The sequence below is a fragment of the Pristiophorus japonicus genome, chromosome 19, assembly GCF_044704955.1.
Source record: "Pristiophorus japonicus isolate sPriJap1 chromosome 19, sPriJap1.hap1, whole genome shotgun sequence".
NCBI lineage: Eukaryota > Metazoa > Chordata > Chondrichthyes > Pristiophoridae > Pristiophorus > Pristiophorus japonicus.
In genome coordinates, this window is record NC_091995.1 from 84792840 (window position 1) to 84815037 (window position 22198).

Sequence of the window (22198 nt, forward strand, 5' to 3'; positions counted from 1 at the left end):
GAAGAAACTTCTTTACCCAAAGAATGGCGAGAATGTGGAACTTGGTACCACAGGGAGTGGTTGAAGTGAATAGTATCGATGCATTTAAGGGGAGGCTGGACAAGCATATGGAGGAGAAGGGAATAGATGGGTATACTGATAGTTAGATGAGGAAAGACGGGAGGAGGCTCGAGTGGAGCATAAACGCCGGCATGGACTGGTTGGGCCGAATGACCTGTGTCTGTGCTGTATCTCCAATGTAATCCTGTTTGTCACCCTTTTTTTTTTCTCTCTCTCTCTCTTTCTCCCCCCCCCCCCCCCCCCCCCCCCCCCCGAAACTACTTGAGTAATTTTTCGATCTGATTCACTGTTATTGCTGCAGTAAGCTACATTTGGAGGAAAGAGCATGAGGGTGAGGGAAAATTCTTCCTTGTACTGTTTCCACAGATAAAGTGATCATCTCTCTCTCCTTTCAGGTGCCAACATCGCCACTGGGGAGGAGGTTGCAATAAAGCTGGAATGTGTCAAAACAAAACACCCCCAACTCCACATCGAGAGCAAGTTTTACAAAATGATGCAAGGAGGAGGTGAGTGCTCAGGTCGTCGTGGGGTGGGGGAGTGAACATGAGAGGTCAAAGGTTGACGCAAGGCCTTCGGATCCAACGAAGCTCGTCCCTCCACTGTTGCAGCGCTCGGCATCCAACGGTGGTTTGAAGACCCCTCGAATCTGTATCTGTTTCTGTCTGCCAGGTTATCGCAGGCATTTATCAGCGCTTGTGTGAAGAAACCCTTGCTGGTATTTGTGCTAGTTTTATATACTTGCGTGACCTCCGGTCTTCTCATTTTGAAGTACAGGTTGAACCTCCCTTACCTGGCACCCTCGGGACCTGGCCTGTTCCAGGTAAGGGATTTTTCCGGACGAGGGGTGGTCACATTAAATTGGATGGTACAGGTACTGAGCAAAGGGATAGCGGGGCTGGGAGTGTGGCAGAGAGATCATTGGGGGTGGGGGGGGGGTGCGGTGGATTGCAGGGTCAGGCCAGCGGTTGTGGGAGTCGGCAGCAAAGAAGGACTTCAATTTGTTCACGTCGGAGTTCTGCGCATGCGCCACGCAGTGGCCGGGAATGGTTCCGGATGAAGGGTGGTTCTGGATAAGAGGTTCAACCTGTATTAATTGATGTTTACTTTGTCTAAGTCAAATATAAATAGTTTAGTGTAACAAACCTTCCCCCCCCCCTCCCAAATATATAATACGCACTTTGGACTACCGCCACTTTTAAGCTGTAAAGTTTGAGGGTGGTGCGTGGAATCGGCCTTGAGCCACACCTTTCAGCTATTGAATTGTTTGGTCACGTGTTCTCGAGCTGCAGTGCAGCAGAGGTGTTGAATATTAATCAGAGATGCACAGCGGGGGAGTTGCTGGGTGTGATCGATGCGTGGCTGCACAGCTTCACAGGAACATTGATTAAGGCATCGCTTGGTGGGGAGAGTGGTGGAATTTTTGCAATGAAGTGATCTGTCTGTTGTGCAGCGAACCAGCATCCGGGAACTTCCTGCTGTCTTGCAAGGTGAAGTAAAGCTCGTTGCAAAACTTTGTACTAAAGCAGCGGAGAAACGCCTCCTTCCGTGCTGTAAATTTCTATGATTCTATGAAACAATTGTGTTCGCACCTTGACTGGTGATCCTACGAGAGCTCGGACTCTGGCCTGCATTGCCGATGCAGGTCAAACTCTAGTCAGCAGCAGGCCATGCAAAAGGCTCCAAGTCGAGTTTCACCAATGCTACAGGAATGAAAAGTCCTGGTTTGCTGTAATGCTCACGTGTGCAATGGATGCAACCAAGTTGCCCCCTCACGTATTTCCAAGGAGGACGCTTTCACATTCAAGTTTCTCCGGGATGCTTGCGTGAGTGCATCCAACAGATGAACGTACTAGGCCATGACACTGGACCGGGTGCTGTGCTTAAGCTCAAGTTCTCTCTCTCCTTCCTGGATTCATTCAAGATGTCGTCAAATGCCTTGCGTGAGGACAATTTGTGTGGTGCTGACTGCTACACATGTTGCAGCGGCTGTGAACAGTCCCCAAGAAAGGCAGTGGTGAGTGAAACACTAGTTAGGTCACAGCTAGAGTTGATCGCACTAGAGAGGGTACAGAGGAAATTTTAGGAGGATGTTGCCAGGACTGGAGAATTTTAGCTATGAGGAAAGATTGGATAGACTGGAGTTTGTTTTCTTTGGAACAGAAGAGGCTGAGGGGAGATCTCATTGAGGTGTATAAAATTGAGGGGCCTAGATAGAGTGGATAGGAAACATAGAAACATAGAAAATAGATGCAGGAGTAGGCCATTCGGCCCTTTGAGCCTGCACCTCCATTCAATAAGATCATGGCTGATCATTCACCTCAGTACCCCTTTCCTGCTTCCATACCCCCTGATCCCTTTAGACGTAAGGGCCATATCTAATTTACTCTTGAATATATCTAACGAACTGGCATCAACAACTCTCTGCGGTAGAGAATTCCACAGGTTCACAACTCTGGGTGAAGAAGTTTCTCCTCATCTTGGTCCTAAATGGCTTACCCCTTATCTTTAGACTGTGACCCCTGGTTCTGGACTTCCCCAACATTGGCAACATTCTTCCTGCATCTAACCTGTCCAGTCCCGTCAGAATTTTATATGTTTCTCTGAGATCCCCTCTCATTCTTTTTAAACTCCAGTGAATACAGGCCCAGTCGATCCAGTCTCTCCTCATATGTCAGTCCTGCCATCCCAGGAATCAGTCTGGTGAACCTTTGCTGCACTCCCTCAATAGCAAGAACGTCCTTCCTTAGATTAGGAGACCAAAACTGAACACAATATTCCAGGTGAGGCCTCACCAAGGCCCTGTACAACTGCAATAAGACCTCCCTGCTCCTATACTCAAATCCCCTAGCTATGAAGGCCAACATGCCATTTGCCGCCTTCACTGCCTGCTGTACCTGCATGCCAACTTTCAATGATGTACCATGACACCCAGGTCTTATTGCACCTTCCCTTTCCTAATCTGCCGCCATTCAGATAATCTGCCTTCACGTTTTTGCAATCAAAGTGGATAACCTCACATTTATCCACATTATACTGCATCTGCCATGCATTTGTCCACTAACCTAACCTGTCCAAGTCACCCTGCAGCCTCTTGGCATCCTCCTCACAGCTCACACCACCACCCAGCTTAATGTCATCTGCAAACTTGGAGATAATGCACTCAATTCCTTCATCCAAATCATTGTATATTGTAAATAGCTGGGGTCCCAGCACTGAGCCCTGCAGCACCCCACTAGTCACTGCCTGCCATTATCCCGACTGCTTCCTGTCTGCCAACCAGTTCTCTATCCACGTCAATACATTGCCCCCAATACCATGTGCTTTAATTTTGCACAACAATCTTTTGTGTGGGATCTTGTCAGAAGTTTTTTGAAAAACCAAATACACCACATCCACTGGTTCTCCCTTGTCCACTCTACTAGTTACATCCTCAAAAAAAATTCCAGAAGATTTGTCAAGCATGATTTCCCTTTCATAAATCTATGCTGACTTGGACCAATCCTGTCACTGTGTTCCAAATGTGCTGCTATTTCATCTTTACTAATTGATTCCAACATTTTCCCCATTACTGATGTCAGGCTAACCGGTCTATAATTCCCTGTTTTCTCTCTTCCTCCTTTTTTTAAAAAGTGGTGTTACATTAGCTACACTCCAGTCCATAGGAACTGATCCAGAGTCTATAGACTGCTGGAAAATGATCACCAATGCATCCACTATTTCTAAATCTGCATTCCAGAGTACTTAAGGAGGTGGCCCATCAGGCCCTGGGGATTTATCGGCCTTCAATCCCATCAATTTCCCTAACATAATTTCCTGACTAAGAAGGATTTCCTTCAGTTCTTCCTTCTCGCTAGATCCTCTGTCCCCTAGTATTTCCGGAAGGTTATTCGTGTCTTCCTTCGTGAAGACAGAACCAAAGTATCTATTCAATTGGTCTGCCATTTCTCTGTTCCCCATTATAAATTCACCTGATTCTGACTGCAAGGGACCTACGTTTGTCTTCACTAATCTCTTTCTCTTCACATATCTATAGAAGCTTTTGCAGTCAGTTTTTATGTTCCCAGCAAGCTACCTCTCATACTCTATTTTCCCCCTCCTAATTAAACACTTTGTCCTCCTCTGCTGGATTCTAAATTTCTCCCAGTCCTCAGGTTTGCTGCTTTTTCTGGCCATTTTATATGCCTCTTCCTTGGATTTAACACTATCCCTAATTTCCCTTGTTAACCATGGTTGAGCCACCTTTCCTGTTTCCCTTAGCAGAGGGGTCAACTACCAGGGGGCATAGATTTAAAGTAATTGAGGGGAGATTTCGTCACCCAGAGGGTGGGGGCCTGGAACACTCTGCCTGAAAGAGTGGTAGAGGCGGAAACCCTCGCCATGTTTTAAAAAGTACTTGGATGGGCACTTGAAGTGCCGTAACCTACAGGGCTACGGACCAAGAGCTGGAATGTGGGATTCGGCTGGATAGCTCTTTGTCGGCCGGCATAGACACGATGGACCGAAATGGCCTTTATCCGTGCTGTAAATTTCTGATTCTATGAAACCGTTGTGTTCACACTGTGACTGGTGATCCTATGAGAGCTCCAACTCTGGAAGAAAGCATCCTGCAGACCCTGGATGAATGGAATGCATCGACTGACCCATTGTATCATGACCACCGTCGGCGTCCGGACACAGCGCATGTACTAATGAAATCCTTCAATTCAGAATCGGATTCCAAAAGTGTTTTGAACCCTTGCTGCTGATTGTGGTTTAAGCTGCTTCTGGTCATTTATTGCACTTTAAGCAACTCAGTAAAGGTTTGGTCCGGAGTCTCTTGCGATTTTGTTCTTAGTATAATACACAGCACCACCCTCTGTACTGAGGTGAATGATCAGCCATGATATTGAATGGTGGTGCAGACTTGAATGGCCTACTCCTGCACCTAGTTTCTATGTTTTCCCCATTTTGGCATTATTTGGGGTGAAGGAAGTCAAGCTTATACAAGACTTCCGATGCTTGTAGGTGTGCCTGTCCCTAACCACTAAGCTTGGAGCTTTTTTAACCATTCAGTGTGATGGTGGAGGAGGAGAAGGATGAAGGTCCAACTGCAGTAGTAATGAAGGCAGTAAAATAATATAGATGTCTCCGGTTTCTACTTTGCCAAATGCTAATATTTGTTTATTGGTTTACTGCAGAATAGGAACGTATTTGTTTTTATGCTTGAAATGGCCATGGCTCATATCTGCTCTTATCCTTTCCCTATATTTACAATTTAAATCCATAATGGACCGTGTGCAGATGTCCGCGATTCCTATTCTGTCTCTATCGCCTGCCCTTTTTGAGGGCGATTGCTGCATTGTCTCCATTATTTGAAGTTTCTGATCAGAAATCTGCTCTTGGCAAAAGTATCATGGACTTGTGGGTGAGGGAGATAAATATTTAATTTGCAAAAATTGTTTTTTTTAATGTAAATATACTTGAGGCTGAGTATCTAAAGAATGTTAAGATATAGGAGTAGCCACCTGGTCCCTCGAGCCTGCTCTGCCATTTAATAAGATCATGGCTGATCTGATCATGGACTCGGCTCCACTTCCCTGCCCGCTCCCCATAACCCTTTATTTCCTTATCACTCAAAAATCTGTCTATCTCTGCCTTTAAATATATTCAATGACTCAGCCTCCACAACTCTCTGGGGCAGAGAATTCCATAGATTTACAACCAACCTGAGAAGAAATTCCTCCTCATCGCAGTTTTAAATGGGCGGCCCCTTATTCCGAGACTATGTTCCCTAGTTTTAGTTTCCCTTGAGTGGAAATATCCACTTGTAGCTGAGGTCTACAGGGATTTGAGGGGAAATGTTTTCACCCAGAGGGTGGTAGTGGTCTGGAACTCACTGCCTAAAAGGGTGGTAGAGGCAGAAACCCTCACCACATTTTAAAAAGTACTTGGATGTGCACTTGAAGTGCAGTAACCTGCAGGACGACAGACCAAGAGCTGGAAAGTGGGATTAGGCTGGATAGCTCTTTGTCGGCCGGTGTGGACACGATGGGCCGAAATGGCCTCCTTCCGTGCTGTAAATTTCTTGAGATTTCTACAGGCCTGGAGGGTCCCAGATTTGATTCTCAGACTGCTGGACTGAGTTAATCTCAGCAGTGGTTAGCACAATTTTCCCCTCGAGATATGAGGGAAGAGGATCAGGCGAAGGGCACCTGCTGGAAGGGTTTGTGTGTACATTGGGACGAGGACTGGATGGGCCTGACTGCCTCCTAGTGGGCCTACATCCCCGTATCCCAGCAACAGAGGGAACAAGATAACCATGTGCTTCAGGTTTTTTTTTTAAATGCACATACCCCACAATTTTCATACATGTGTATGTACAGATAACACTGGGCTGGGATCAGTGCTGCTGTTCTTTTAAAAGTGAGGTACAAGCCAGTTCATTTCCCTGCAGTCAGACTACATCTAACTCCTTTTTGAATATATTTAGTGAATTGGCCTCAACAACTTTCTGTGGTAGAGAATTCCACAGATTCACCACTCTCTGGGTGAAGAAGTTTCTCCTCATCTCGGTCCTAAATGACTTGCCCCTTATCCTCAGACTGTGACCCCTGGTTCTGGACTTCCCCAACATTGGGAACATTCTTCCTGCATCAAACCTGTCTAAACCCATCAGAATTTTAAACGATTCTATGAGATCCCCTCTCATTCTTCTGAACTCCAGTGAATAAAAGCCCAGTTGATCCAGTCTTTCTTAATATGTCAGTCCTGCCATCCCGGGAATCAATCTGGTGAACCTTCACTGCGCTCCCTCAATAGCAAGAATGTCCTTCCTCAAGTTAGGAGACCAAAACTGTACACAATACTCCAGGTGTGGCCTCACCAAGGCCCTGTACAACTGTAATAACACCTCCCTGCCCCTGTACTCAAATCCCCTCGCTATGAAGGCCAACATGTCATTTGCTTTCTTAACCGCCTGCTGTACCTGCATATCAACCTTCAATGACTGATGTACCATGACACCCAGGTCTCGTTGCACCTCCCCTCTTCCTAATCTGTCACATTCAGATAATAGTCTGTCTCTCTGTTTTTACCACCAAACTGGATAACCTCACATTTATCCACATTATACTTCATCTGCCATGCATTTGTCCACTCACCTAACCTATCCAAGTCACTCTGCAGCCTCATAGCATCCTCCTTGCAGCTCACACTGCCACCCAACTTAGTGTCATCTGCAAATTTGGAGATACTACATTTAATCCTCTTGTCCAAATCATTAATGTACAATGTAAACAACTGGGACCCCAGCACAGAACCTTGTGGTACCCCACTAGTCACTGCCTGCCATTCTGAAAAGTACCCATTTACTCCTACTCTTTGCTTCCTGTCTGACAACCAGTTCTCAATACACATCAGCACACTACCCCCAATCCCATGTGCTTTTAACTTTGCACATTAATCTCTTATGTGGGACCTTGTCGAAAGCCTTCTGAAAGTCCAAATGCACCACATCAACTGGTTCTCCTTTGTCCACTCTACTGGAAACATCCTCAAATTCCAGAAGATTTGTCAAGCATGATTTCCCTTTCACAAATCCCTGCTGACTTGGACCTATCATGTCACCTCTTTCCAAATGCGCTGCTATGACATCCTTAATAATTGATTCCATCATTTTACCCACTACTGATGTCAGGCTGACCGGTCTATAATTCCCTGTTTTCTCTCTCCCTCCTTTTTTTTAAAAAGTGGGGTTTCATTGGCTACCCTCCACTCCATAGGAACTGATCCAGAGTCAATGGAATGTTGAAAAATGACATCCGCTATTTCCAAGGCCACCTCCTTAAGTACTCTGGGATGTACTCTGAGAAACTCAACACCTCTTTCCTTTGGAAGTGCAGCGAGAATCATAGAATTTTACAGCAGAGGAGGCCATTTGGCCCATTGTGCCTGTGCTGGCACTTCATTTAGCCCCATTCACCTGGGTTTTCCCCATGTGCTTTTAAATTTTTGTCTTTTTTTTTCCCCCAAATATTTATCTACTTGCCAGGGATTCTGATTCCACAATAGTTTCTAGAACATTCAATGTCCTAACAAGCCTCTCTGCAATAAATAAATTCTTTTGATAAATTTAGTCTGCCTAATTACCGATTGCCCCAACCTCTGGCAATAGTTTTTCTCCCAGATCAAAATTCCTCGTAACTCATTTAGGACTCTTTTATAAATACAAGTTATTTTTTTTGAACCCTTCTAACCAGTTCTCTTAACTTCTAATGAGAAATGACCCACTTTCTCCTCCAATCTGAAGCTTCTCATCTGTGGTATTATCAAAGCGAATCTTTCTCTGTAACACGCAGTCAGATTTGCTCAGAGCCCCATATTTTCATTGCAGAGGACTTGGAAAGTCCCCTATCTCTGCATTTTATAAATCAAAAAAATTATAAACTTTTTCTTGGCGAAACAAAAAGTGCCGGGCACAATGTTCCCGGTAAGCTGCTGTGTTCCGCCTGGCCTGTTTCTTTTAATGTGCGGTCCCTTTACATTTACAATCAAAGTTTGGGGGGTGGAGGGTTTCCACAGCCTAGTAAAGCAAGACCATAAACATTTGTTGGTGTAGGCGACTGCAGTTCTTGTATGGCGTCCAGATGACTAGTACACTTTCTTTTCACCATGATCAGAATCCGATACAAGTTTGTTTTAGTTTTAAATTCTCATCCTTGTTGACCCTCCATGGCCTCGCTTTGCCCCTCCCTATCTCTCTAATCTCTTTCAGCCTCACAACCTCACGAGATATCAGAGTTCCTCTAATTCTGCCCTCTTGAGCATCCCTGATTATAATCGCTCAACTATCAGTGGCCGTGCCTTCAGCTGCCTGGGCCCCAAGCTCTGGAACTCCCTCCCTAAACCCCTCTGCCTCTCCTTTCCTCCTTTTAAGACACTCCTTAAAACTTGCTCCATAAACAAGCTTTTGGTTGTCTTCCATAATTTCTTGTGTGGCTCAGTGTCAAATTTATTTGTTTTGTCTTGTAGCACTCCTGTGAAGCGCCTTGGGATCTTTTACTACATTAAAGACGCAACAAGTTGTTAGAAATGTTTTAAAAACACAAAATGCTGGAAGTATTTGGCAGGTCAGGCAGCTTCTGTGGCGAGTGAAACAGTTACCGTTTCAGGTCGATGACCGTTTGTCCAAATGAGGTTAGAATGTGGAACTCGCTACCACATGGAGTAGTTGAGGCATTTAAGGGGAACCTAAATAAGTACATGAGTGAGAAAGTAATTGAAGTTCTATGCTGATGGGGTGAGATGAAGTGGGGTTGGAGGAGGCTCGTGTGGAGCATAAACACACGGGCTGTGAATGGCCTGTTTCTGTGCTGTACATGTTGGGCCGGATTTACGAGGACTTTGCGACTGGATTTTCACTGCGTTTTGGCCGTCCGCGGCGGAAACGGTCGAAAAGCTCGGGCGAGATCCTGGACTTGTTTGTAACTCCGATGGGATGTACCGCCGGGGAGAGGTGCACCAGGCGTGTAACGACACGGATTGCGTTACCGTCAGACTTTTGGCGCTCTCCCGACCCATATGCCAGAATACCGGCCGGTCAAACCAGCAGCGGCAAGTATGAAAACCTTGCGTTAACGTTTTTATTATTTTTCAGCGATTTGGTAGCTCAGGGTTTTGTGAATGTTTTTTGCAATTTCCCCCCGCAGTGCAAATGACCACAGACTAAAGTTGCCAAAAGTCGGGTTTTGCGCTGCGAATAGTCGTGCAATGCCTCCTTTACCGAGACGTCAATGCCGAAAGTTCGGCCTAAAATCAGTAGCGCAATGTAAACTGTAATTTTGACGTATTGCCACCGTTTTCGCCGAAAATCCGGCCCAAGTAACTTATTCCATGAACCTGTAACCGTACTAGTTCCAAGCACAATACCTGTAGTTCTCTAAAACTATCTCTTGTTCCTCCTTCCCTAATGATTTGGTGATTAGTGAGGTTATAAAATGGATGCACCGGGGTTGTTTGTGTTTTAGAAATGGAAGGTTTTAATTTCTGTTCCCAACGCACTGGGTCAAATAGCACCACAAAGAATGTTTCCCCCAAACTCATTAACCAGAGTTCGTTAAATCCTCCCCAATATCAATAACTTGCTGGAAATACACAGCAAGCCAGTCAGAGAAGAGATTGAGATTTCAGAATTGTTGATGAAAGGTACACCTGAAATCGTGTCTTTCAGATGATTGCCCTGTGTATTTTCAGCTTTTTCTGTCTCTATTTCAGAATTCCAGCATTTTGCTATTTTGAGGTTTAATTGAAGCTCCTGCTTGAAAGGGCCAACTATATATTGTTGACACTGAACCCTTCTAAAAATGGGTGTGTAACTTGTCAAGTGTACCTGTCTTTAGCATCTTCTCTCTTTTGGTAATGGTTTATATGCTGGTCAGAGTGAAGTGGGAGTCCCTGGGAATGGATTTTGAAGTTGAGCAACAGCTCGATGCTCTCTCAACTCTGCCCCAATCTAGGTGTGACCTTTCTGTTCCCTGTCCTCCCACTGCAACATTTATACAGAAATGTCCCAAAGTGTAATTTAAAAAAAAAAAGGGCACGCCAAGATGATGGCCGTGACCAAAGGCTTGGCCAGGAACAAGGACGGGTGAGCAAGGCAGGGACTGTCGGACTGGGAGTGTTAATCCCAGAGGAAGGGGATGCGGAATTGGGGAAAGACCATGTGGTTGTTCAGCTCAACATACAATTTCCATGTGTGTTTTTTTTTAACGCTAGGGTAGCAATAGATTTTATACTGACAATGAAATTGCTCATTTAGCCGGCAAGGATGATCGGTATGCCTGTCCTTGTACCAAAGGACGTGTGTACAACAGTCAAACGAAGGTGTGCAGCACCGTTCCCGCTAGGCTGCGCAGAGGCCTGGCGGCCCCGCGCAGGCTGCTCGCCGGCTTTTCAATGCAAGAAACCGCTTGCGCGTGGAAATTTGACATGGCCGCGTAGCCAGTTAAAGGTTCGAGGTAGTTTCTGCTGCCGCCCCTCATCTTCACCTGAAAATGACAGCTCTTGTTGGCGTACAGTCCAACTGGCGCTGCCAGCTATCCATTACTTCGCCTGTTCCTCATGACGTGAAGTGTTAGCGGAGAAGGTGGCCCAGCCAATGATGTCCTCGCCCAGACTCCGCAGTCAGCCACTTCCAGTTAGCGGTTACATTTCTTGACTGCCCCTGATCATCCACGATAATGCCATAAATTAAAAAGAATGAACTGAAGTGAAGACCCTCCAGTAACTCTGCAGATATCTCCCTTTTTATGTGTCGGGGTTTTCTGGTAATTAAAGGGTGCATGTGTCTTTTTAACCTAAATCTTGCCTCCTTCCCTAGGTTAAGTATGATCATTAAACAATGAGAGAAGCTACACGTTTGGATCAGCTGGGTTTTAACAGTTGACCAAACACCAGCTGATTGTTTTAAATTATCGGAATGCTAGATCACTATAAACGAACGCAATTTTTTTTTAAACAACATTGTCACTAGGCAATAAAACGACGGTAGGTTCTACCCGAAGGTTTCCAAAATGGTGCCCGGATCCGAACGTTTCGGCGTGTTATTTTCTGTTCAAAGCTCCGTGTGCCCAGGCACATGGCCTTCTGTGTTGTCCGCGTGTGTGTGTGTTTTGTTTTTTGAAAATGTTGTGAAACCGTACTGCGGCAGTGCAGCTGGAGTGATTGCAACATTCGTGAAGTGGGCTTTGTTGCACAGTGCTGAATTCCCGATTCGAAAGGGTTACTAACGTGCCTGACCAGTTTGCATTTTTGTGTTATTAGGTGCTTGTGGTTGCAAAACATTTTTGCAATTGATGTTGCAAAACATTTTGCAATCCTCATCACTCACCCACGCTGGTTGTATAATATAGAACCGGATCGTATGTGTCTGCTGTGTTCCGAGCCATTGCTAGTGACTGGGAAGTATGCGGCCAAGTTGTAGGTTCCTGGCACGAGGAGGGCTTGTTGTAGCAGCTGCTAATTGTGGAGCTCGAATGAACAGAATATTGTGTGTTTTTTTTTTTAACTTGCCGCTGGCTTTTGCAAATGTAACATGCAGCCGATCGTAACCTGTGCGTGTGCTTTGGGTTCTGTCCTCTGCAGTTGGGATCCCCTCAATTAAATGGTGCGGCGCCGAGGGAGATTACAACGTGATGGTGATGGAGCTGCTGGGTCCCAGTCTCGAGGATCTCTTCAACTTCTGCTCGCGCAAGTTCAGTCTGAAAACGGTGCTCCTCCTGGCGGACCAGATGGTACGGGTTTTAATGTGTAGCTAATCCGGGAAACACAACTGAGGAAAATGGGGGGGGGGGGGGGTCGATTGTGACTGGTTGTGCCGGCACACTTACTCAACCAATCAACCCGTGTCCGAACTCGCACCAATTCCCGTTCGCCCATCACCCTCTGCGCTTGCCGACCTACATTGGCTCCCCTTGTCCGGCAACGCCTCAGTTTTTCAATTCGCCTCCTCGTGTTCAAATCCCTCCGTAGCCTCGCCCCCGCCCTATCTCTCTAACCTCCTCCAACCCCGCAACCCTCCGCCATCTCTGCATCCTTCCAATTCTGGCCTCTTGCGCATGTCAAATTTCACTTGCTCTGCCACTGAAGCTGATGCGTGAAGCTGTCTGGGGCCCTAAACTCTGGAATTTCCATCTCTCCTCCTCAAACCCTACCGCTTTGACCAAGATTTTGGTCGTCTGAACGAATAGCTCTTGCGTGGCTTGTTGTCGGATTTTGTCTGATTACGCTCCTGTGAAGCGCCTTGGGACATAATACATTAAAGGCGCTCTACAAATGCAGGTTGTTACTTGTTCCCTGATACTGGGGAAGGCCTCTCGATGCAAATTACTGCACTGCACACCCAGCCTGCTCTTTCAAGCCATAGAAATGGTTGTCGGTGAACAAAAGTGAACCGAATAATAAAGGGTGGAATGTAAGGAAAGCAAAAACCAGTGATCATGCCCATCAATACATTATCGGAATTCAGCAGTGATCCTCTTTTTGCTTTTCCTTTTAAAACAGTTGGTATCCTACTGCTAACATGTCTAGTTTCAAATTGCCCTTGCATTCCAACTGCAAGGTCGTTGACGCTGTTTCTTAGCATACAGGGATGGGGGTGAGGTTATACTCTGCCTAGTAACTGTTTACACCCTCCCATTTAATTTTTAGAAAAAAACAAGATGGGAGCCATTCTGAAACTGGAAGTAGAGAATTGCTTTGAGGTTTCCAATTGCCCAAATGTCACCAGTGATGGGGAAGTAGGAAAAACCTGTAGGGGTTTGAGATCCTGAAACACTGGTGAATGACAGGCCGGGACTATTGGTGATAACTTCTTTCAAAAGGAAGTCTATCACAAGCAGCAAACTGTTGGTGAGACCCTGTTGGTGATTCATAGAAATTTACAGCACGGAAGGAGGCCATTTTGGCCCATTATGTCCTCGCTGGCCGACAGCTATCCAGCCTAATCACACTTTCTAGCTCTTGGTCCATAGCCCTGTAGGCCGTGGCACTTCAAGTGCATATCCAAGCCCTTTTTAAATGTGGTGAGGGTTTCTGCCTCTACCACCCTTTCAGGCAGTGAGTTCCAGACCCCCGCCACCCTCTGGGATTTCTTCTCAAATTCTCTATAAACCTCCTACTTTAAATCTATGCTCCCTGGTTCTTGACCCCTCTGTTAAGGGAAATAGATCCTTTCTATCCATTCTATCTAGGACCCTCATAATTTTGTACACCTCAATTAGATTTTGAGCGATACGGGGAGCGGGCAGGGAAGTGGAGCTGAGTCTATGGTCAGATCAGCCATGATCTTATTGAATGGTGGAGCAGGCTCGAGCCAAATGGCCTACTCCTATTATGTTCTCCTCGGCCTCCTGTTCCAAGGAAAACAAACCCAGTCGATCCAATCTCCTCGTAGCTAAAATTGTTGGTGAAACGTCTTAATCTTCAGGAGCAGATTACTGAATCCCTCATTTGTGATTCTGCGTGTTTATGGTTTAATGTTTGTTTTCCAGATCAGTCGAATTGAGTACATTCATTCCAAAAACTTCATCCACCGTGACGTTAAGCCAGACAACTTCCTCATGGGCTTGGGCAAGAAGGGCAACCTGGTTTACATCATTGACTTTGGCCTGGCCAAGAAGTACCGCGACGCACGGACTCACCAACACATCCCGTACCGGGAAAACAAGAACCTGACTGGTACGGCGCGGTACGCCTCCATCAACACCCATCTGGGCATCGGTGAGCAACAGGTCACTGTGACCAGTGGTGTACCTGCCGGGAAAGGGCATTTGAGGGTTCCAGAGCTATTGATGCATCGGAAAAGTTAGGAGAGAACGGATACCTTGGTTGGGGGAGTGGGGTTGTGAGGACAAGGGAAGGTGACCACGGTTGATGTTGGCATGCAAGGACCGAGGAAGGGGCAGGTCTTGTTCCAAGTTTTACGCTGTAAGCACGAGAAGGAGAATATGGTGGGAATGATGCGGGAAATGGCGCAACTTTTTGCCGAACATTTGGGGTAGTGAGTTTAGCGATAATCCCTTGATATCACTGCTCGTTATAATAAGTAAACCTTGGCGCCTGACGTTTTAAATAAAATCTTTTTTAAAAAAAATCTCCACAGAACAAAGTCGCCGAGATGACCTGGAGTCACTGGGTTACGTCCTGATGTATTTTAACCTGGGCTCGTTGCCATGGCAGGGACTCAAAGCAGCCACAAAGCGGCAGAAGTATGAGCGCATCAGCGAGAAAAAGATGTCGACTCCGATCGAAGTATTGTGCAAGAGCTATCCGTGTGAGTGGCCCCCATTCCTGTTTGAAACCATCGTTACTGTTTCATCATGTAACAATGGCACCCAGTTTAAAATCGCCATTTTATTTTTATATTCGGTCACTTGATGTGGGTGTCGGTGGCAAGGCCGGCATTTATTGGCCATCCCTAATTGCCCTTGAGAAGGTGCTGGTGGTGAGCCGCCGCCTTAAACAGCTGCAGTCCGTGTGGTGACGGTTCTCCCAAAGTGCCGTCAAGGAGGGAGTTCCAGGGTTTTCCAAATTGGGATGGGTGCGTGACTTGGAGGGGAGCTTGCAGGTGATGGGTGTTCCCATGGGGTCGCGGGCCTTGTCCTTCAAGGTGGCAGAGGTCGCGGGTTACTTCCCTCGCCCCTCTCCCGAAGTCGCGATCTTTCTGGGCAGCCTAGTGGATCTTGGCGTCCCTCCAATACCGTACCCAGAAGTGGCAGATCTTCACGTGAGGCTATACAATCGTGGAAGATGTTGCAACTGAGCCCAGCCGTGTCCTCGCCGTGTGTGCATTTTGCAGCAGGGTCACTGGGTAGCGATCACAAGCAGAGACCCTGACATTTCATTTCATTTCATTTTTTTCCTTGCTCCTGACCCTGAGGCCAACAGTGTGCCACCATGGGGTCTCCATTTTTATACTTGATATACACATTCATACGTATATTGCTGCTCCAGCTGACGTTACCAAACTGGACACAAGTGGACGAATAGATAGATCCTTTTGGTCTGTACAGCTTAGCTTACTACAATGCCACACAATGTGCATATACCCACGTGAGCCTCTTTGTTAGTGCGCACACACACTGTGTAATCTTCCTTTCGGAAAAGGGATACTGTGATGCACCTATGCACTTCACCACGGGTTCCTGTATCCCCGCACCTCCAAACCAAGCCCCAAAGTCTTGTTGCTATAATTTTTTTATTGGCGCACTATTGACCCAAGAGTAAGCCAGTTCAGGTTTTCGTTGGCACGCTGAGCTGTTTGTCAGATGGGCCCGCGTCCGGCAGCTTGTTAAATGAGTCAATGCTCACCAAATCCCGCTCACGCATCACCCCCCCTGTGCTCGCTGACCTACATTGGCTCCTGGTTAAGCAATACCTCGATTTCAAAATTCTCATCCTTGTTTTCAAATCCCTCTATGGCCTCGTCCCTCCCTATCTCTGTAATCTCCTCAAGCCCCAAACCCCCCCCCCGAGATGTCTGCGCTCCTCTAATTATGCCCTCTTGGGCATCGCTGATTATAATCGCTCAACCATTGGCGGCCCTGTTGCCTCGGCCCCAAGCTCTGGATCTCTCTGCCTAAACCCCTCCGCCTCTCTACCTCTCTCTCCTCCTTCAAAGACGCTCCTTAAAACCCACCTCTTTGACCAAGCTTTTGGTCACCTGCCCTAATTTCTATTTGTGCGACTCGGTGCCAAATTTTAATACTCCTGTTAAGCGCCTTGGGACGTTTCATTACATTAAAGGCGCTATATAAATACAAGTTGTTGATGCCACGCATGTTGTAAGGAAGCGGGCATCATTTTTAACCTGGCGTAACGCTGCCGAACAGGAGGCATGGTGACGCGACGTGGTCCTATTACCCGCAATGCCAACTGGAACTTGTGCTTGGGTTTTGGATTGCGCGACTAAGATGCGCACAATTCCCTGCTCAGATCACCAGCCATGGCTAAATTGTTGCTGAGCTGCACATAATCCCTGACTTGATGCTTTACCCTTGAGCCGATGGTTCTTTTTGTACTTGCATACCAAACAGCCCATTGGTTTGAGTGCTTTGGATGTATGGAGACGCCACTGGCTTTGCCGATCCTGATGCACTGAACAGCCATTGATATAATCTATATATTGTGGATCGGTGTGCGGCCCAGGGAGCAGCGTGGAGGGCCCCGACCTGCGAGAAACCATCAGCAGCAGGTCGGGACCATAAAAGGAGTGGCGTGCGGCCCAGGGAGAAATGTGGAGGCGTGCCACGGCAAGGTACAGCGCGAGCTGGTGCAGGAGGGCAACGGCAGCGAAAGCGAAGAGTGACGCCGGCAAGGTGCAGGTCGGTGATTGGAGCGTGGGCAGATGCAGCCGGAGCGGCGAGATCTGGGCGCAGGAGTGGCGAGAGACTGTGGAGGGATGCGATTGGGGCCCAGGGGCAGCAGAGCAGGTCTTGGGTAATCCTTACCACTGGACCAAGACCTAGCTCTGTCGAGCCCGTGTAGCGGCTGGTGTGCAACGGCCACCCTACGTTAAAAAAAATCCACGCACAGGCGCATCTTCCACCCATGGGGATGTAGTTTGGGTTCTTCATTCGAAACACCTGTGAGCGCTCTTTTTGGCATGGAAGCAAGTCCTCCTCATTTCGCGGGACTGCCTGTGATATTGTGCACACCAGCTGTCGTCACGTTTAGTCTCTCCCCCTCAATATTTGCTATGTCAGCTGCCACGATAAGGTAGCAGGCTCTGAGTCTGTGGAGCAAGTTTTTGGATCATCCTGCCCAACTCTCTGCCATTTTGTGTATTTTATTTTAAACATCCATGCACCAACTTCCGACAAGGGGGGCAGTTTCCCGGTAAGTGCTATTTATAATGCACGCGGGTAAATTTAACCTCTTGCGTTTTGACACATGATCTTGCAGCTGGCGTAACACTTTCAAAATATTTTTGAGCCTTTCCTGGAATGTCTGTTCTTTTAATCTAGATTGGAATGGGGTGGAAGTCTTGCAAAAGCGCACTGTTTTTGCGGGATCCATGGAGAGTTAAGCCGTCGTTTCTTCCTGCTAATGAATGCTACCGGTTTCTGTGCTGTTCCCTTTAATACTCCACTCTCCAAATCCAGGTTGCACCATATCCTGCTCCCTGCTCCTCCTTTTCCAGGAGCTCTCAACTGGGAAGCACTTTTGGTTTTCACTGCTCTGAAACCTGGCATCCAATGTTCCCTTTAATTTTGGGGGGGGGTGGGGGTTGCTGCCTCTTAAGGGACGGCGCGACCAATACCGCACGTGCGTTTTTTCGCGCGGGAGCCAAGCGGCGTACAGAGAGCGCTGCTGGCATCCGACTGCCTTTTTCTTTTCACCGTTTGGCTTTGCCGTTGAAGTAGATTGCCATACGGCTGTGGTGGGGCGAGAGAATTTTACAAGTTGTGAACTCACTCTATTGTGCATCTTGTTATTGCCCATCACTTCAACTCCCCTCGGGTTTGTCACTGACCTTCCTGTTCCAGTGTTTCTCAGCTGATCAGGTCTGTATATTTCTAATCCTTTTTTTTAATTTCTCCCCTCTCAGCTGAGTTTTCTACCTACCTGAACTTCTGTCGCTCCTTGCGTTTTGATGACAAGCCCGATTACTCGTATCTGCGGCAGCTTTTCCGGAACCTGTTCCACCGACAGGGCTTCTCGTATGACTACGTCTTTGATTGGAACATGCTGAAGTTTGTAAGTGCAGGCGCATTGATCATGTAAATTTGGTGCTGGAAATGTTTTTTTAAAAACCCATCTGTCTTTCTACACTGTTTCACTTGGATTTTAATCACAAGAAAAGAAAGACCTGCTTTTATATTGCACCTTGTCACCTTTACCAATACGCCTCAAAGCATTTCATGTACGACGCGGTGACTTTGAACTGTGGCAACTCGTGCAGGAATACCGAAAGAGAGAGAGAGAGTACATTTATGTAGCCCTTGTCACATACTCCAGTCATCTCCGAGTGCTCAGTTATGTGCCAGCCGTGGCACACTCGTCTCCGAGTCGGGTTGTGGGTTCAAGTCCCACTCCAGGGACTTGAGCACACACATCTACTACAACAACAACTTGTATTTATATAGCGCCTTTGATGTAGTGAAATGTCCCAAGGCGCTTCACAGGAGTATTATGACATTTAAAAAATCTGATACCGAGCCGCACAAGTAGAATTTAGCGCAGGTGACCAAATGCTTGGGTATGATTTAAGGAGCGGCTTGAAGGAGGAGAGAGAGAGAGGCAGAGAGGTTTGGGCAGGGAGTTCGAGCTTGGGGCCCAGGCAAGAAGGCACAGCCACCAATGGTTGAGCGATTTTAATCAGGGATGCTCAAGAGGGCAGAATTAGAGGAGCGCAGACAGATGGGGAGGGGGGGTGGGGGTCACATTGGAAGAGATTATAGATGGGGAGGGGCGAGGCCATGGGGAGGGGGGGAGGTGCAGATTTGAAAACAAAGATGAGAATTTTGAAATCGAGGAGCCAGTGTGGGTCAGCGAGCACAGGGGTTGATGGGTGAGCCTGTGCAGTGCTGAGAACTGAAACCGAAGCTTGGTCTGAAGAACAGGGTCGCTCTCTCCGGTGTCCCAGCTTAATATTTACCCTTCAACAACAAAAAATGCCCATTGTCGCATTGCCGCCTGTGGGATCCTACTGTGCACAAATTGGCTGCACTGTAAAGCGCTTTGGGACGTCCCACGGTCGTGAAAGGCGTTACATAAATACAAATCTTTAACAGCAGAATCATTTTTTGTTTTCAAGTGCTGATGTTCCTCTAAACAAACAATTGAAAAATGCTGTCGCTTTTAAAAGCAAAAATATATATGCTTAAATGAGGGTGGAATCTCCTTGTGACATTAATGCGTTAAAATTCATCTTTATATTTGGTGCCCAGTTAGTGAGATCCAAAAGGAGTGTCGCCTACAGGAAAGAGAAGCTCACTCGTGTTAGTCACCGGCCACCAATTTGTCTCTTTATTTTTAGTTTGTTTTGAGCTGGCAAGTCACATGAGTAATAGCAGCATGAAATTCTTTAGTGCTGTGTCTCGTTACACAGACGGTTTATCGAAACCTCGTGGTGATCGATTGTCAAATGGCTGTCCCTTCAAGTGATAGCACCCCTCTGCGCCTCAATTGACTGTCTCTCCTCCTGCCTTTCCCCCCTGCCGTTCGACACAGCCCTCTATTAGCTTGCCCCTAATCTTGGCCTAAAAAAATATATTTCCCACTGGTCTTTCCCAGAGAGGTTCTCCCACTGCGAGCCTTAAACCTCTCCTTCACTGGTTCAAGCCGCCTGGTGTGTCGTTAATGGTGTCAGTGCTCGGTGCGGGCTGCTCCTCACTGCAGATTAGCACGGCACGCAGGAATGTTTGGGCATGTGTACAGTTGGACAGTCAGCAGTGTTTTGGGTAGAACCTTTTACAGTGAATCAGTGGTGGGTTAGCTTTGGCTGCAGGGTAAAGTTTTATAACTGATTTGAAACCCACACATCATTGAAACTGCTGGCTATTGCAGTCAGAGCTGGAATTGACTTGTGTTCCCTTTCTTCTCCTCCTCCTCCTCTTCTCCTCTTCCCTCATCCTCTTCTCTCTCTTCCCTTCCCCCCCTCTCCCCCCGGACCAGTTCTCCCGCCTAGTGACCAGAATAAATTGTCATTCAGTACGAGCCAATGATCCTTTCCTGATTTCAGGGCGCGGGTCGAACCCCCGAGGAAAGCGAGCGCGAGCGCAGGGAACACGATCGGGAAGAGCGTGTGGTGCAAACACGCAGTTCAGCAACACGAGTCCTCCCGCCTGGGACGGGAGCCGGTGCAGTCGGTAACCGGTTACGAAATGGACAAGATGCAGTGCTGCCTTCCCAGGCATCTCGAGCACAGCAGTCTGGTCAGTATGTCTTCTTACCCCCCACCTCTCTCTCTCTCTCTCTCTCTCTCTCTCTCTCTCTCTCTCTCTCTCTCTATCTCTCTCTTCCCCCCCGCCCTCTCTCTCTCTCGCTCTCTCTCCTCCCGCCCCCGCTCCCTCTCTCTCTCTCTCTCTCTCTCTCTCTCTCTCTCTCTCTCTCTCTCTTCCCTCTCTCTCTCTCTTCCCTCTCTCCTCCCTCTCTCTCTCTCCCTCTCTTCAGACCCTCAACAGTCTGTTGAATTAATCGCAAAGCATAATGTGTTTCTTGGCTTGGCTCTGTTGAAAGCACTCTCGTGGTAACTCTGTAGGTTATGGGTTCAAGCCCCACCCTGGAGTCTTGAACAGGAGTAGGCCATTCAGCCCCTCAAGGCTGTTCCACCATTCAATGAGATCATCGCTGATCTGTGACCTAACTCCTTATATCCGCCATTGCCCCAAATCCCTTAATAGCTTTGGTTAACAAAAATGTCAGGTTTAAAATTTACAGTTGATTTGACATCAGTTGCTGTTTGCAGAAGAGTTCCTAACTTCTACCACCCTTTCCGTCTAAATGTATTTCCTAACTTCATCCCTGAAAGACCTGTCTCTAATTTTTAGGCTATGTGCCCTAGTCCTAGATCCTCCAACCAGCGGAAATAGTTTTTATCTATCCTATCCGTTCTCCTTAATATCTAAACTTCAATCAAATCACCCCTAATCTAAATTCCAGGGAATACAATCAAGTTTGTGTAATCTCTCCTCATAATTTAACCCTTGGAGTCCGGATATCATTCTAGTAAATGTACGCTGCACTCCCTTCCCTCCAAGGCTAATATAGCCTTCCTACGGTGTGGTGCCCAGTACTCCAGGTGTGGTCTAACCAGGGCTTGGTATAGCTGTAACATAACTTCTACCCCTTTGTATTCTAGTCAGCATTCCCATTAGTCTTTTTGATGATTTTTTTTGTATCTGTCCATGATATCACTGGGTTGTGATCTGGTTTTTGCCTCTCCCAGGAGATCACTTGGCTCCAGTTGGGGTGGAGTGTCGATGATTTTAGTATAAGCGGTGTTGCAGTGGTGTGGGGCGACTGGTTGGGCTGGATGCTCTTTGCCTTTCTGTTATTATTCATGGGTTTGTATGTAACCTTTAGGGCTGCTATCGAAGGGCCGTGTGGCTCTTTGTCGGCCGGCTCAGACACGATGGGCCGAAATGGCGGCCTCCTGCGCTGTAAATTTCTGTTTCTATGTTTCTATCTAATGTACATGATCCCTAAGTCTCTTTGGACCTACCACTGCTTCTAGATTTTTGCCATTTAGAAAGTACTCTTCTTTTCAGATCCAAAGTGGGTGACCTCACACTTGCTGATATTGAAATCCATTTGCCGCAGTTTCGCCCATTCACTTAATCTATCAATAGCCCTTTGCAATTTTATGCTTCCATCTACAATGCTGCCTATCTTTGAGTCATCGGCAAACTTGGATATGTTGCTCTCTGTCCCATTATCCAAGTCATTAATAAATAGTGATTAGTTGAGGTTCCAACACGGATCCCTGTTACATCCTGCCAATTAGAGTACCTGCCCATTATCCCTACTCTGCTGCTGCTCAGCCAATCTCCTAACCAGGTCAATAATTTGCCCTCCATTCCAAAACAATCTCTTTATGAGGGACTTTATCGAATGCCTTCTGGAAGTCCACATAAATAACATTCCCGTTGACTACTTT

General features: G+C 47.0%; 1 protein-coding gene across 1 annotated transcript in view; it reads left to right on the top strand.

Moving 5' to 3' along the window:
* LOC139229999 (casein kinase I) overlaps positions 1 to 22198 on the top strand; it is a 65339-nt gene that overhangs the window by 30961 nt on the left and 12180 nt on the right. Inside the window, exons 3-8 of the mRNA XM_070861710.1 lie at positions 456 to 566; positions 12181 to 12329; positions 14088 to 14316; positions 14699 to 14869; positions 18146 to 18294; positions 20282 to 20474. Of these exons, the coding sequence (XP_070717811.1) occupies positions 456 to 566; positions 12181 to 12329; positions 14088 to 14316; positions 14699 to 14869; positions 18146 to 18294; positions 20282 to 20474 (1002 nt within the window). The remainder of the gene's footprint in view (positions 1 to 455; positions 567 to 12180; positions 12330 to 14087; positions 14317 to 14698; positions 14870 to 18145; positions 18295 to 20281; positions 20475 to 22198) is intronic.